This window comes from Panthera pardus, unplaced genomic scaffold (genome assembly GCF_024362965.1).
Source record: "Panthera pardus isolate Hobbes unplaced genomic scaffold, ASM2436296v1 HiC_scaffold_27, whole genome shotgun sequence".
Taxonomy (NCBI): Eukaryota; Metazoa; Chordata; class Mammalia; order Carnivora; family Felidae; genus Panthera; species Panthera pardus.
Genome location: NW_026526843.1, coordinates 101,850,785 through 101,867,669, shown reverse-complemented (window position 1 = coordinate 101,867,669; position 16,885 = coordinate 101,850,785). Strand labels below are relative to the sequence as shown.

Here is a 16,885-nt window from a genome sequence, read left to right as displayed (position 1 = left end):
CTACAAGCCCCCTAAGAAGTCTCTGAAATATTTGAGGAGACATTTAAAATATTTTGATAGTTCTGACATCACAAAATATTTTTTTTCTTTCATTAAATTGTGTTGATATTCCCTAACTATCCTAGATCGAATTAACTCAAAATAAATATATAGAGTCTCTGGTGAAAAAAGAAAAAAATTGTGCTTCTGTCTCACAGTGGTGAAGCCATTACTCATTTCAATGTCTACTTTAAATTAACCAGTTGATTTCGGCCTTGATTACATTGTTGGACTAAATTACTCTTCTCACTAAGAAAGCCTGCCAGATGTGACAAATAAAAATACAGGACACAGTTAAACTTGCATTTCAGATAAAAAAACAATGAGTATCTTTTGGTAGATGTATGTCCAATGCGGTATTTGGGATCTACCCATACTAAAAAGTATTTTTAACTCTAAAATGCAATCAACTAGGCAACGTTTATTTTATTTATGCCATTTCTACCAATTAGAGCTGTCAAGTTTTCCGTAAAGCTGTTTGATTTGCTGGAGATACTTTGTGTACGTCATAAACTGACCAGCCGTGCGGACCTTGGCAATCTTTGACTGTGTTTGTCTATTTCTTCATTTCATACTGTACGTTCTCTTCAAGCAAAGCACTGAGAGTCTTAGAGTAACTGTTCTGCCTAAGGTTTATCATTTTTGCTGATAATTCTCTAAGAATGTTTTTCAAAGTGCAACATGTTTCCGTCTTCAAAAGAACAGAACGTACTGGGCGAGACAGCTGTGGGGTTGGGGCTGAAGGTCCGGAAAAGGCTGAGCAGTCCTGAGATACCGCGATATTAGACAGTATGAAGTGTCTTCTGAACCTCGTCAGCTCCCATACTTCCAAAGGCTTCAGCAGGGTAATCGCCCCCTCCCACTTTGGCCTGTGGCGGTGGCGGCGTTGGCATCTCCGCCCGAGCCCTCGAGACTTTTCTCTGGCCCGGCCGGGGCAGCCCTGCTCCCTTCCTCGGACTTTTGGGACTTTCAACCGCTCCAGACCGGCTGCAGTCATCATCTTTGAAGATGTCTGATAACGGGGGCTGCACAGATGGCCTGCAAGACTCAGAGAGAGGCCTGCTCAGTAGCCCCGAGGAGCGGTCTGAGGTAGACGCCAGCGGGGAGACATCTTCCGACCCTGCGCTGAGCTTGCATATGACCAGAGATGGTGGCGTCCCCAGCCCAGAAAGTCAAGGCGCTGGTGCAGAAAGTTCAAGTGAAGACATCAACTTGGAAAGCACGGTAGATTCCGACCGATTCTTCATCTGTGAGGAAAACCTACTCCAGTCGGACCCAGGAGAAGAGGGTTCGCTAGGAGAGGACGAACACGAGGACCAGGGAGAGGAAGAAGCAGCAGGAGAACGGCCCCAGGTACAGTGCCCCGAAGCTCACCCTGATCGGTGTTTATCCGCTGAGGATCGGGCCCTGGAGGACTGGGTGTCCTCCGAAACCTCTGCCTTGCCCCGCCCTCGCTGGCAAGTCCTTTCTGCTCTCCGCCAGCGGCAGCTGGGTTCCAGTGCCCGCTTTGTATATGAGGCCTGTGGGGCAAGGGCCTTTGTGCAGCGTTTCCACCTGCTCTCTCAGCTTCAAGGACATAACGGTTGTGTCAATACGGTGCACTTTAACCAGCGTGGCACCTGGCTGGCCAGTAGCAGCGATGATCTGAGAGTGATAGTGTGGGATTGGGTGCGTGAGCAGCCAATACTCGGGTTTGCGAGTGGCCACAAAAATAATGTCTTTCAAGCCAAGTTCCTACCCAATTGCGGTGATTCCACCCTGGCCATGTGTGGCCGTGACGGGCAGATACGCATAGCGGAGCTATCTGCCATACCACACTGCAAGAATACTAAGCGTGTGGCCCAGCACAGGGGAGCCTCCCACAAGTTGGCCCTGGTGCCAGACTCCCCTTTTGAGTTCCTCAGTTCAGGCGAAGACGCGGTTGTTTTTGCCATTGACCTCAGACAAGACCGCCCGGCTTCCAGAGTGGTGGTAACCAAGGAGAGGGAGAAGAGAGTGGGGCTGTATACAATATACGTGAATCCTGCCAATACTTACCAGTTTGCAGTGGGTGGAAGAGATCAGTTTGTAAGAATTTATGACCAGAGGAAAATTGACAACAACGAGAACAATGGAGTACTCAAGAAATTCTGTCCTCATCACCTAGTCAGCTGTGATTCCAAAGTAAGCATCACCTGCCTGGTGTACAGCCACGATGGCACAGAGCTCCTGGCCAGTTATAATGATGAAGATATTTATCTCTTCAACTCCTCTGAAGGAGACGGAGCCCAGTATGCTAAGAGATACAAGGGGCACAGAAATAATGCCACAATCAAAGGTGTCAATTTCTATGGCCCCAGAAGTGAGTTTGTGGTGAGCGGCAGTGATTGCGGCCACATCTTCCTCTGGGAGAAATCATCCTGCCAGATTGTTCAGTTCATGGAAGGGGACAGGGGAGGCACCATAAACTGTCTTCAGCCCCATCCTCACCTACCTGTGATGGCGACCAGTGGCCTAGATCATGATGCCAAGATCTGGGCACCCACAGCTAAAGCTACCAATGACCTGGTCGGCTTAGAGTATACGATGAAGAGGAACAAGCAAGAACGAGACGAAGATCGCCTGCACCACACTGACCTGTTTGATAGCCACATGCTTTGGTTCCTGATGCGTCACCTGACACAGAGAGGTCTTCACCAGCACTGGGGAGCTCCTGGAGCTGAAGTCATGGATGCAGAGTCGGATACGTCTTCCAGTAGCTCCAATTCATCTGAGGAGGAAGAGAACCAAGACCATGTGCAGTGCCTGCCATCCTGAAGGCCTCATGCCTGCTCCAGCTAGATAGTGTCTCCGTAGGCTAGACTTTAAGTTTAAAATTGAGTTCAACTAATAAATTTTCCTCTTGTCTTCTATTTTCCATAATAAAAACTTTCTCTTCTATCTCTTTACATTCTTCCTCCTCCATTCCTTTCCTCTCACTTGGTTTCTTTACTCCTCCCTCTTTACCCATTATATCTCTGCATAAGAAAATACGTAAGTTTTTTTTTTTTTTTTGCCTCTTTTCCTATGTTTTCTTATGGGTAATCTCTTATAACTGACTTTTAAAGGTTCCTAATAATGGTTAAAAATAATTAATAGCTTTATTGAATCTTTCTTCTTATTTCTAGTTAAAAATAATTAATAGCTTTATTGAATCTGTCCTCTTATTTCTGACACTCTGAAAACTATCACCTTTTTTTTCATATTTAGCAGTTTAAGGTTAATTTCTTCAGTTGAACTGAAAATTTCAGAAATGTGTTTATTCTTTAGAAGTAAAGTAAAATAAAGCAAACCATGGTCCTGTTCCTTGAATGCAGACACTTGGCCATACACAAACACCCATGCACACACACACACAGACTCTGTCACAGAAAAGGACAAGGGGAGAAAAGGTGCATAGGTAAATTCCTAACAAGATAATTCATGCTTCTGGAATAAACATTTGGGGTTATTAACATTTTCTGAATCCCTATGTTAATATTGATTAATTTGAGCAGACAAAGGTTGGTAAAAATTAAACTTAATCACATGGCATTGTTTACTCTGCACTCTCAATTCTCTTGAAGTTACAGGGCTGAGAACTCCCACAGGATTGCCTTCCAGGAAATCCTCTTGGGACAACCATTTGTAAGATACCAGCCAGAAATATACGGATTCCTAATATTTGAGAATATATATTTGAACTGACTTTAAGAGCAACTTAATGTTGCAAAAAAGAGTTTATCCTTACAGATATAAACCGTTTGATACCATTGGAAGAAAAATCCCATTAGATATCCATGAATTGCTAAAAATTCTCTTCACCTGCTTGTACGAGGTTACATTGCTTTTAAAAATATTTTGTTTTAAGCCTTATTTAATGTAAATTTTGGGTGCTGGATGTTCAATTACTGTTCAATAATAATATTCATTTTTGTTTTACACCAGTAATTTGTGTAAGTTACCCCCAACACTCCTTCTTTCCTTTGATAATACTCCTTAAAGTGGATATTATCTCTGGCCCCTTGAGAATAGGTTGAGACATTTACATAATGAAATTAGACTTTGGAATGGAAAGTAACTTGGCCAAAATTCCTGTTCACTGAGATTCAAAGTCAGGAACAACTGCCTTGGGATCTGGGAAGCTGGGGCAGCCCCTACTAAGCTCTGCTGTAAGGAAAGAACCTTAAAAGTCCTCAAAGAACCTAATGAGTCTGAACTAAGCACTGTGGTTTAAAACAGGATATAAAGAAACAAAATTATAAACTAGTTTATATATTTGGGGCAAACCCTGCACAATTGGGTAGGATTAATACTAGCAACAACATCAACAAAATATTGAAAAACACTTGGAATTTCTAGTGACCTTGAGTGGCAGTGAGAACAATGGCAAGAGCAGATTAATTATCCAGGGTTGGTTTTTTTTTTTCACTTCCTGTTGGAAGCAGATCTGTGGGTGGGAGCGGTGAGGAGGTGCGGGGAGGGGGGTGTGGGAAGAGAGTACTGGTGGGGGGGGGTGCAGGGTGGGGGGAGATGGGTGCAGGGGAGCCTGGTACTGGGAACTGAAACTTTCTTCAGAGTTCCCTGCATCATTCGGAGATTTTTGTGCTACATGAGACATTTGAAGAGAGATTTGGAAGGCAAAGGTAAAGTAGTAGTTATATATTTTTTTATGCTCAGAAAGTAGAGGTAGGGGCACATTGTCACTGATCTGCTGGCTTACCTTACCATGAGGCAGCTGCAGGGCCCACAGCTATACCAGCCTCCCTTGTATCTTCCTTTAGCTTCATCAGTTCCACAATAAAGAGTGTCCACTTCTGCAGGGCATTCACTCATCCAAGTTGGAGGTTTGGAGACAGTGAAGGATCAATACACGGGTTCCAGTCTGTCCTTGTGATTTCCAGCTACTCTGCTTGGATTCCAGTCTATCCTTGCTTCCCTCCACTTCACATCCATCTCTTCTTCCGGAATGCTGTACTGACTTTAGGCTCCATCACCTGAACCAGACAAAAACGTTATGAAGGCTACTTAACCAGCTCCCACAATTACACACTATGAGGTCTCTATTATATAAGTCACGTGTTAACTTGTATATCACTCTCCCCCCGACCCCCAGTGTTTCTGTTTCTCTTTTGGAATTGTGATGGGCGCATCCACCCCCACCTGCTCTGGACTGAGTAAGTCTCCAGATTACTTAAACAATTTGCCATTTGGAGGAAGTCCTCTAAAGAGGTTGGATTTGAGTAAGATAGATGATAGATACATAGATAATAGGGACTCAAATAATTTATTTGAAAAATAAAGTTATGATTATAGGTGAAAACCAAGCAGGTAAAGTAAGTCCTAGAAAAGAGAAGTAATTGATATAATTTTAATTTATGCAAATCCTGGTCCTATTGATGTATAGAAGAGAGCAATATAATATCACTACCAGTCTTCCATGAGGTGGCAGGCAAAGCTAACAATTCTATCAAATAAGCAGGCAAAACTGCACCTTTAAATTTAAATTTTCAACACCAATTATTTTCATTCCAATATGGAATTTCTATAGGACAGTTCTATGTAAGCCCTCATGGCCTTTATGAAGTATTATAATTGTCTCCTAATTATGCACAGAATTTAACCACATAAAGTTGTGACAGATGCCAAACTATACTCTTAAAAAGAAGTCTCCTGGCATACATTCCTTAAAAAGACAGGTGTGGAAAAGAATAGACGTGAAAAAAATATATAATGGAGCCTAATTGCTAAATGGCAGGCCAAAAAATTTGGGGTGAATTCTGTTAGTCCAACAGCGAATTTCAGCACGTCTCACTCCACGATGTCCTGAGCCAAAAGCAAAATGCAATAAAGTTACAGTAGACTGGATCTTAGCCATCCTGTGATCAACTTCTATGAACTTCACTATCTTAATTTGCTTTGACTTCAGTCTCTTCAACAGTAAGGTGATAGGTTTAGATTTTTATATGTAGTTTTCAGAGCCTTATGGATTTCTCTACTGGATGGTGAAAGTTCAGAGATGGATGTATGACAGACCAGGTTCACAAGGAGCTTAGTATACTAATCTCAAGCTGTGTTCTATGGAGAATTAGAATATCCTTTCATCTATATAGGTGTCCATAGTCTCACTTTGGACTTCTGCCAGCTATATCGCAGCCATGTTAGCAACTCAAACCCCCGAAATTAAATTGTAGGACACTGAGGAGAACAAATGAAACAACAATAATGATGAACCAAAGAAAGACAAAATCTAAAATACAAAATATAAAAACAGTAAATGGCGTAGGGTAAGCACTTCTAGCCTCTGCTACACATTGATCAGGATGATGACATTAGCTGAAAAGGTTATTGCTCATGAATCTCTGTCTAGAATCAAAGTCAAATAACAGCCAAGTCTGCATGATTGGTTCTTTTGATTATTCTGATAAAAAGCTATGACAACCCAGATATTCTAGAAACTCTCTTCGTCAGCTGACAGGTATGACCAACACTGTGAAGGACTGAGACCCATGAGATATAATCATAAGATCTTCAGTCAAATAAAGAAACCTTTCTTTTCTACAGTGAATTGCTCTCTAAGTAAGAGAAAAGATTCGGGTCTTAGGTGTTACCCACTTAAGACTAATAAATGATAATTGATAGTCACACTCATAAATATTTTTTAAAAAGCTTACAATTATAAATTCTTGGTAAGTAAGGGTACCTGTAATTTTTTAAAAATTTTTTTAGTCATATGGGAATACACTTACTTTAATATCATCATATAGAACCAAATATTTTCGGGGAAAGTTATTATTATTTTTGCACATGCTTTCTCTTAGTAGTTTCCTCTCCTGGAAATATATATATGTGATGGAACTACTCTGTATGGTACTGGAGTGATAGACCTATGATTCAACACATTTGTTAAAATTAATAGAATTGTACATCACAAAGAGTAAACTTTAATCCTTACCAGGATGTCAGGAAATCTCAGAATGTAATACACACTATGACAAATGAATCTAACTCAATTACAAATTTAAGACATAACTTCACTGAAGCAGGTGGGAGAAAAAAAGCTGGCTAAATAACTTTATCAAAACCAAAGACAAAAGGAACTGCACATAAGGGGCGCCTGGGTGGTTCAGTCGGTTCAAAGTCTGACTTGATTTCGGCTCAGGTCATGATCCCAAGGTCATGGTATCAAGCCCTGTGTTGGGCTCCATAATAAGCATGGAGCCTGCTTAATTCTCTCTTTTTCCCCCTCTTCCTTACTTTTCTCCCCTGCTCATACTCTCTCTCGCTCTTAAAAAAATCCTGTACAGAAAAACTGTACTCCAGTTGGCAAATTTGTTTCTCATGAGGATTCAGTGTAAGTAATAATTCTCCACCAACCTTACATACATATCTCATGTTGAATAAGCAAGTAAATGGATGGTGGGAACTAGGTTTCTTACTGTCAGAGAGGGAAATTATAGATAAGCAGGGAGGGAAGGCCAGATGAACTCTGTGGTTCTGAATTAGAGTTGGGAGATATCAGTGTTAATTCACAATTAGTTTAGTATAATATATATAAAGATGGATAAATGCTGAAATAATTATAGAAATGTGTGTATATATGGGTTATTATACTGATAAATATTTCATAGCTCTCTTCACTGAGAGGCCTTGGGACCCATGATACCCCTGTAGTAATGAGCACCACCACTACCTGGATCTTGATTTATAATACCATCTTCCAATGTACAGAACAAGGGATCCTTGGAGAAATATCTGATTCCAATTCTAGGACAGAAAGTATACAAGATAACCCTGGAGCACCTTGTAGTGCTGGAAAGCAAGGAAGTGGGATGAAGATATATCAAAGTGGCACATGAAATAACTGAGTTCCCCATGGCCAAATCTAGAACAATTTGATTAAAAAAATAATAATAATATGGTATTACATTATGACCTAAAGCATTAGACAAATATTCATGAGTCCATCTTGATATAAAAAAATAAATAAAGTGAGGATAAGAGACAAATGTCCCTGCAGAATAATTCCAAATAGTATAAACAGAGATGGAGTTTGATTCTCCTCTCGCTGTTAAGTGTCATGTGTCCAAACGAACAGAGTATAGAAAGAAAAAAAAGAGTAACTTTACAGTAAATAAATCCTACAAATACCACTTAAACAAGTGATGGTGGTTAATATTACCAGTGGTAAAGTCGCATTAATATCATGTACCTCAAATATGATACAAGAAGAGCATTCATATCCATGATTGTTCTTCCCCAAAACCCATAACCTTGGTCTAGCCACGAGGAAGATATCAGACAACCCCAAATCAAGGAACATTCTACAAAATACTTGGCCAGTACTTTTCATAAATTTCAAGGTCATGGGAAACAAGAAATGGCTGAGAAAGCAGAGGAGTCTAAGGAGACTTTGTGACTAAATGTACCGTGGTATCCTAGACAGGATCCAGTAACAGAAAAAGGACACTAGTGGACGAAGTGGGAAAATCTGAATAAAGTCTGCAGTTTACTTAATAGTCACAAACCAATGTTGGTTTCTGAGTTTAAACAAATATACCAAGGTAATATATTAACATTAGGGGAAACTGAGTGAGGAGTGTGTGCACACTCCCTGTATTAACATTGAAACTTTTTTTCTATAAATCTTGAATTATTTCAAAATAATTTAAAAAATTAAATGTCAAAAAATCCATGGACAATTCTCTAACTTTAATAGCCATTGAACTGTGGTAATGTTTATCTTATCAGTAGAAATAATTCAGTTCCCTCTGCCTGTCTTGTGATTCATGCTGAGTAACTTTCATTACTTGTGACCTTTTGAAAATGTTCTTTCTTTCATCATTTCTCTGACTATTTTGTTTGATGATGTGCTTCTGGTAAGTTGCTGCTAATAAAAGTGCAATAAAAAGTGTAAATTGAAATAAAGATGAAATTTTAAAGGACAACATTTAGCAAATTCTCAAAAAAAGGAAATTTTCTTAAAGAGAGACATTTTACCAAACTATAAAGTACTTAGTATTTAGGAACTGCATAAATTATGCATGAATAGCTGCTTTCTTCACACCACTGATAATATAATGGAAAATTTACCTCTGTAGTAAGGAAAATTCAATGGACATCTTTAGGACAGAGGTGGAGTAGAAGCAAGATTTGCATTGGTTGAAGGGTATACAGGAGGAGAGCAAGTAAGAGCGAGTGTAGGCAAGTCTTTCCAGAAGTTTTGCTATGAAGAGGAAAAGAACAATAGAGTGATAGCTGGAATAAGATGTATATTTAAGACATCATTGCTATACTTTGTTTTTATGATGAGGGATATTAGAAAAAATTATACTGACAATAAAACATGAGAAAGAAATGAATGATGAGGGAAATTGTGGGAAACTCCAGGATTCAAGTCCTGGAGGAGATCTGATTCAGAAACAAGTGGAGGAATGCCTCTTCCTAGGATCAGACCATACGGTAAGAATTCAGTCAAAAAAACTGACAGGTTTGGAGGCAGGAAGGGGTGGGGGAGCCTACTGTTATTGCTTTGACTCTCTGTCCTATAAAATATGAAGTAAGGCCATCATTTTAGACTCTTGGGGATGGAATTTTGTAGTTTTCAAAGAGAAGACAACTGAATTTCATTTTCTCAGAAAGCAGGGAAATGAATTTCCTAGGGAAATACAATTTTTTCAAGGAGTTAAGTTTTTGAATAAAACTATAACTAAAGAAATTTTCCTTGGCTATCACATTAACGCCATTGTATTCATAATTCAAATATAGCTTGGAAGTACATAAGAAATGATGTGGAGCAAAACGTCACTCCACTGGAAACAAAGGAGGTGACTGTCTCATTTAGATAACAGGTATTACCATGGCATCCATGATTTCTGTGCAGCCTCCTGCCAACTTGATCTAAGATCCAAACTGAAATCTGCACTTTCCACCAAAATGCTTTAAAACTTTCTTTTAAGTAGGGGCCCCTGGGTGGCTCAGTTGGTTAAGCGTCTGACTTCACCTCAGGTCATGATCTCACAGCTCGTGAGTTCGAGCCCCACATTGGGTTCTGTGCTGACAGCTTGGAGCCTAGAGTCTGTTTCGGATACTAGGTGTGTGTGTCTCTCTCTCTCTGCCCCTCCCCCATTCACAATCTGTCTCTCTCTGTCTCTCAAAAACTAATAAACATTAAACAAAATAAAAAAAAAACTTTCTCTTGACTATACCTACACATGTACATAGAGAAAGTGCTTACAACTTCAGGGTTACATAAATCTAGGCCCTTCCTAGAGTGATCAAGTAGGAAGCCTTCTGCAGAATACCACAGTGGAGATCCATGATCTACTACACTTTTTGAACCCTAGTTTCTTTTTTTTTAAGTTACAAAAAACAGGAGAGGGGCAGAGAGAGAGAGAGAGAGAGAGAAAGAGAGTTTGAGAGAGAGAATTCCAAGCAGGCTCTGCATGAGAGAGAACAAAGCAATTGTTAAACCCACGAACTATGAGATCATGACCTGAGCCAAAACAAAGAGTTATACACTTAACCAACTAAGCCACCCAGGCGCCCCATAACCCCCGTTTCTAAAACTCAGATTAAAACTTGAGAAACGTCTGCAATGAGTATTAGATGTCTAGACATGAGAAAATGACCATTCCAACAAAGTCTAGCATGGATGTATAAAGAAAAAATCAGCAAGACAATCCCCTCAATTTCTAAGTGAGTACAGACATGTTTTAAAGTACAGAATGGGGTCTAATGGGATTGCCATTAAAGGCTGAAATTGCCCACTGAAATCAGAAGTCATTTTAGGGCAATTGCTATACTAGAGCAAAGACAATAAGCTATTACTCTTAAGTGAGTGCAGGAGTCACATATGAGCTTTTGGTAAATGGTCACTTCGTTAAACTCTCATATTAGTTACAATTATTAATTAATGAGATGCTTTCAGATTGTCTGTATGTGCTATCACATCATCAACAATCAGTCTTTAATGTATTTTGCACTACCTGTACTTGTTTCTCCTTCACTGCTTCTGGCATTTGCTGGGATCTCCTAAACAAAGCTGAATGATAGGGGTATTGGAGCACATCCTTTTTTGTTCTTACCATTAATGAAAATGCTTCTAATCTGTAATCATGTTTTTTTTTTTTTCATTCTTGGCATATATCTGTGCCTCAGATCTTCTTTCTTATTTATATTTGCCATTTTTTTAATACATTTTATCCATCATTTCACAGTGCCAGGTTTTGGTTTTAGTGTAGGAGAGATTACTGGTGTGTGTTTGTTTGCGTTGAATGGCTTATCTTCTACCTCATTAATTTCTGCACTTACATATGCATTATTTCAACTTATTTGGGTTTTCTTTTTCTTTTTTTATTCTTAAAGAGAAAACTCTGTTCCTTATATTTAATTTTGATTTTTCAAATCAAATCCATTTTAACTCTATAAAATTTCTTCTGAGTATGATTTAGGCCACTTCCCATAGGTTTTAATATGTGGTGTCCTCATTCTTTTCTAAATCGTCTGTGACATTAGCTATAATTTTCTCATTAAAACAAAACTAAAAACTAAACTAAACAAAAACTAGTACTTTAACTAGTTATTTTCTTATGATGATTAAGAAGTAATCCATTTTTATGATAAAATATCCAAACAGTGGAGAACAGTATAAAGTAAAATTAATTCCCCACCTCTTCATACTCTGTTATTGGAGGAAAGTAGTATTAACAACTTCTAGAATCTTTTTGCGAAACATATTTTATGCATATAAGAGCACATGTATCTCTTTTTTTTTACACAAAAGAGGTCTAAATTAGTTATCCATATCTGTGAAACACACTAGCACAAAATTTAGTATCTTAAAACAGCCAACTTATTTTTTTTTTACTTTTTCTGTGCATTAGGAATCTGCATGTGACTTAACTGGGTCACCTAACTCAGAGTATCTCACAAGGCTTCAATCAAGGTGTCATCCAGGACTGCAGTCATCTCAAAGCTCACCTGAGAAAGGAGCAATGCTTCTGAAGTCACTCATGTGGCTGTTGGCTGGCTTTCAGTCCTTGCTAGCTATTGGTCAGAGACAACAGTTCCTTGTCAAGTGGGCCTTTCCATAGGGTACCTTACAAGAAGGTAAGTGACTTCCCTCAGAAAATAGGGAAGTACAGGAGGGTGCAAAAAAGATACTACAGTCCTGTAACCTAATCTCTGAAGCAACATCCTGTCACTTCTGCCACATTATGTTCACTAAAGTGAATCACTAAACACAACCCACTTTCAAACGATAATACCAGGAGGAGGGAATCAGTGAAAGCAGTATTAGAGGCTGCTTACCACAGGATCATATTATGCCTTTATCCCCTCAAAAATATCTTTTATGTCCTTTCATGCTGTTATTTATCTAATGCTTTTCAGTCACCACCAGCATGATGGGGAAAAAAAGCAGTAAACAAGCAAGCAAGCAAAAAAATACATAAGTAAAGAAACAAATACATAAATGAGAACTCAATGTAGTGAATATATTTAGGTATGATTACTCAGCATATGTGAGAAGTTTATAGTTATTGGCATACCCCTCAATGTCGCAAACTCATTTCAGATTTGGCCAAGTAGTGTAACGGACTACAAGATCTTCCTGAGGATGGAATCGAGGGTCACAGAGAAAAATAGATAAGAAATAACAGACACATAGATCAATGGAAAAGAATAGAGAACCCAGAAATGGACCCACAAAATGCATTGCCAACTATTAATCTTCAACAAACCAGGGAAGAATATCCAATGGAAAAAAGATGGTCTCCTCAGCAGATGGTGTTGGGAAAACTGGACAGGGACATGCAGAAGAATGAACCTGGACCACTTTTTTACACCATACACAAAAATAAATTCAAAGTGGGTGAAAGACCTAAATGTGAGACAGGAAACCATCAAAACCCTAGAGGAAAAACAGGCAGCAACCTCTCTGACCTCGGCTGCAGCAACTTCTTACTATACATGTCTCTGAAGGCAAGGGAAACAAAGCAAACATGAATTATTAGGACTTCATCAAGATAAAAAGCTTCTGCACAGAGAAGGAAACAATCAAGAAAACTAAAAGGCAACTGATGGAATGGGAGAAGATATTTGCAAATGACATAGTGGATAAAGGGTTAGCATCCAAAATCTGTAAAGAACTTACCAAACTCAACACCCCAAAAAACAAATAATCTAGTGAAGAAATGGGCAGAAGATATGAATAGGCACTTTCCAAAGAAGACATACAGATGGCTAATAGACACATGAAAAGATGCTCAACATCACTCATCATCAGGGAAATACTAATCAAAACCACAATGAGATACCACCTCACACCTGTCGGAGTAGCTAAAATTAATAAGTCAGGAAACAACAGGTTTTGGAGGATGTGGAGAAAGGGAAACACTGTTTGCACTCTTGGTGGGAATGCATAGTGGTGCAGCCACTCTGGAAAACAGTACAGAGGTTCCTCAAAAAATTAAAAATAGAACTACCCTATGACCCAGCAATTGCACTACTAGGTAAATATCCAAAAGATACAAAAATGCTGATTTGAAGGGGCACATGCACCCAATGTTTATAGCAGTGCTATCAGCAATAGCCAAATTATGAAAGGAGTCCAAATGTCCATCGACTGATGAACGGATAAAGAAGATGTGTCATACATATGCAATGGGATATTATTCAGTGATCAAAAAGAATGAAATCTTACTATTTGCAACAACATGGATGGAACTAGAGTGTATTATGTTAAGCAAAATAAGTCAGTCAGACAAAGACACATCATATGATTTCACTCATATTGACATATATTGCCAATATGGCATAAATTTTTCATAGTATTCTCTTTTAGTTGTATTTCTGTGGTTTTGGTAGTGATCTCTCTTCTTTCATTCATGATTTTATCTATTTGAGTCCTTTCTCTTTTCTTTTGGATAAGTCTGGCTAAGGCTGTACCAATTTTGTTAATTCTTTCAAAGAACCTGCTCTTAGTTTCATTGCTCTGTTCTACTTGGGAGATGATCTATGAAACTGTAATAAGCAATTGTGTTACCGGCAGGAAGGGCAAAGTGGGGGAAGTAAGAAGAAGTAACACCTATATCAAGAATCAAAATCTTTCCCAGAAGTGCCTAGCCAACTTCTTACATCCCATCACCTCCCCAAATGCAAGTGACCTTGACAATTTGTATATTTTAGCTGATCATATGGTCACATGTAACCTCCATAGTTCCTATTAGTAAGGAGAAAGGAAATGGGAGATCAGATACTGAGTAGACTTACTGCTATAAGAGTGCCACGAATGGCTCATAAAGCAAGGAATTGCCAACAGTGCCAAGGAGAGATGAAAAATCAAGCCAGTTAAAAGTGGAGAAACATCGATCAATTTTAAGAACAATAAGATTATTAGTGACCATGGCAAGGAAAGGTTCAATGATTGTTGCAGCAGAAGTCAAAAGGAGTAAGGTAAGGATAGTACTAAGAGGTGAACAAGTGAAGACAAAGCTTCTTAAATAAAAACAGGTTTTATAAAAGAATAATTTTATAGACTGCACATGTGCTCAAGGGAGTTTTGGAGGGTGATGAGAATATTTCTGGATTGTGGTGCTGGTTGCACACATTCATAAATTCATTTAAAACATCACTGATTTGACACCACCTGTGAATTTTATGATATGTAAATTATACTTCAATAAAACCTAAAATAAAACTAGTGATAATAATTTTTACAGAAATTCGTCTGTGAAGGAAACAAGAAAGATGTGGCATTTTTTTCCTTTGTTGGTAAATCCAAACTCTTGGTTTCATTTTTATTTTATTTATTTAATTTGGGGGGGTAGTTTTTATCAGAATCTAAGTTATTTTGAAAATGAGAATTTTGTTTCTCTTTGTCAGGGAATTAAAAAAAGAAAGGTAGATTATGATACAGCAACAACTTGTAAAGGTATGTGAAGTAAGATTTGAAAAGCCTTTCCCTACTTGGCCTGTCCTCACTACCTCCCAAAGGTCATGCATTTATCAGCTTGGTGTTCTATCTTTTTAAAGTTATATGTATATACAAGCATATGCAAAGGTGGGTCCAAATTAAGTGGAGCCTAAAGTCTATAAATATTATGGATTTATTAACAAAAAGAATACAAAATTATATATTTATAAGTCGGTTCAAAGGTGTGTGTGTGTGTGTGTGTGTATGTATACACTCAAACCCCCACAACTTTCCCTCCAGTAACCATCAATTTGTTCCCTATAGCTAAGAGTCTGTATTATTCAGACATAAAAAAAGAATGAAATCTTGCCATTTGCAATGACATGAATGGAGCTACAAAATATTATGCTAAGCAAAAGAAGTCAGCCAGAGAAAGACAAATACCATGTGATTTCACTCATATGTAGAAGTTAAGAAACAAAACAAATGAACAAAGGGAAAAAAAGAGCAAGGCAAAAGTGTATATGTGTGTGCGTATTTATACTTATTTTTATATTTATATTTATGCTTATTCATTTTGAAAGAGAGAGCATGAGCAGGGGACGGGCAGAGAGACAGGGAGAAAAAGAATCTGAAGCAGGCTCTATGCTGATAGCACAGAAACTGATGCAGGACTCCAACTCATGAACCATGAGATCATGACCTGAGGCAAAATCAAGAGTTGTACGCTTAATTGACTGAGCCACCCAGGCACCCCAAAAGTGTGTGTTTGTGGGTGTGTGTGTATTTTAAGGGTATATATATATTTTTAAATTTTTTTAATGTTTATTTATTTTTGAGACAGGGAGAGACAAAGCATGAACGGGGGAGGGGCAGAGAGAGAGGGAGACACAGAATCGGAAGCAGGCTCCAGGCTCCGAGCCATCAGCCCAGAGCCCGACGTGAGGCTCGAACTCACGGACCGCGAGATCGTGACCTGAGCTGAAGTCGGACGCCCAACCGACTGAGCCACCCAGGCGCCCCAGGGTATATAGTTTTTAATGAAAAGAGAAATCACAAGGAATTTCTAGAGCCTTAACAATTCAGATTCATTTCTTTTGAGGTCTCTTTAGATAATTTTCTAGAAGTGCTTACAGAGAAATACTTTCTGTGCAAACTGGTTCCGAGAATGTGCTGCAACTCCAAGCACTCCTACAAACCTAGGGACTCGCGCAAGAGAGAGACCCTAAAGCTTAAGCTTCATCACTCTCAGAAAATCTGCCACTGGGTATATGCAGTGTGGGTAGCCAGTGTATAGAGCTTAGTTGTGCAAAAAAATACAATTATTTTATTTTTCTCATATCTACTTTATTTTTATTGAAGATCTCCATTCTATTGGAGTAGTGGAAACTTGTTCTAGTCAGTTGGGGCTTTATCCTTTTCTTAGAGATTCGGTCAAAATTCATGGAGACTTAAAGGTGCAAAGGAATGAGAACAGATAATGCTTGGTAACGCCTTTGAAGATCTGAGCGTCTAGGCCCATCATATAGCCAGTTTTTCTCCCTTGGTTCTTTCTTTCCCAGGGCTTGTTCCCTCTCTCTGGCACACTCCAGTACTTGGACTCTTATGTAGCAGGTTATCTCCAGAATAGCTCATACAACTTGTTTATAACACACATGTGTGCCTGATAGGTCAACAGCAGACCAGTACTGGTCATTCTCTATTTTGAATACCACTCTATTGTTTTCTCCTTACCCTCAAACTTATAAGATAGCTTGTGTAGAGACAATTTTAAAACTGAAGAAATTCTGCTCATTCCTATGGATTTTCCCCCATTTTCATCAATGCTGAACATGTTCTCTATCTAAGGACTTTAGATTTTAGGTGTCTATATCCAGAAGAAACATGAAGACTCTTCTTTCTCATTCTTCCCCTGGAGCTATGAACTTAGGA

General features: G+C 38.8%; 1 protein-coding gene across 1 annotated transcript; it reads left to right on the top strand.

Annotated features, from left to right (window-relative positions):
* Positions 1-973: 973 nt before the first annotated feature.
* Positions 974-3,516, top strand: LOC109249369 (DDB1- and CUL4-associated factor 8-like). Its single transcript, XM_053891245.1, has one exon. The coding sequence runs from the start codon at positions 1,048-1,050 to the stop codon at positions 2,833-2,835; it is 1,788 nt and encodes a 595-aa protein (XP_053747220.1). The 5' UTR covers positions 974-1,047; the 3' UTR covers positions 2,836-3,516.
* The last annotated feature ends 13,369 nt before the right edge of the window (positions 3,517-16,885 follow it).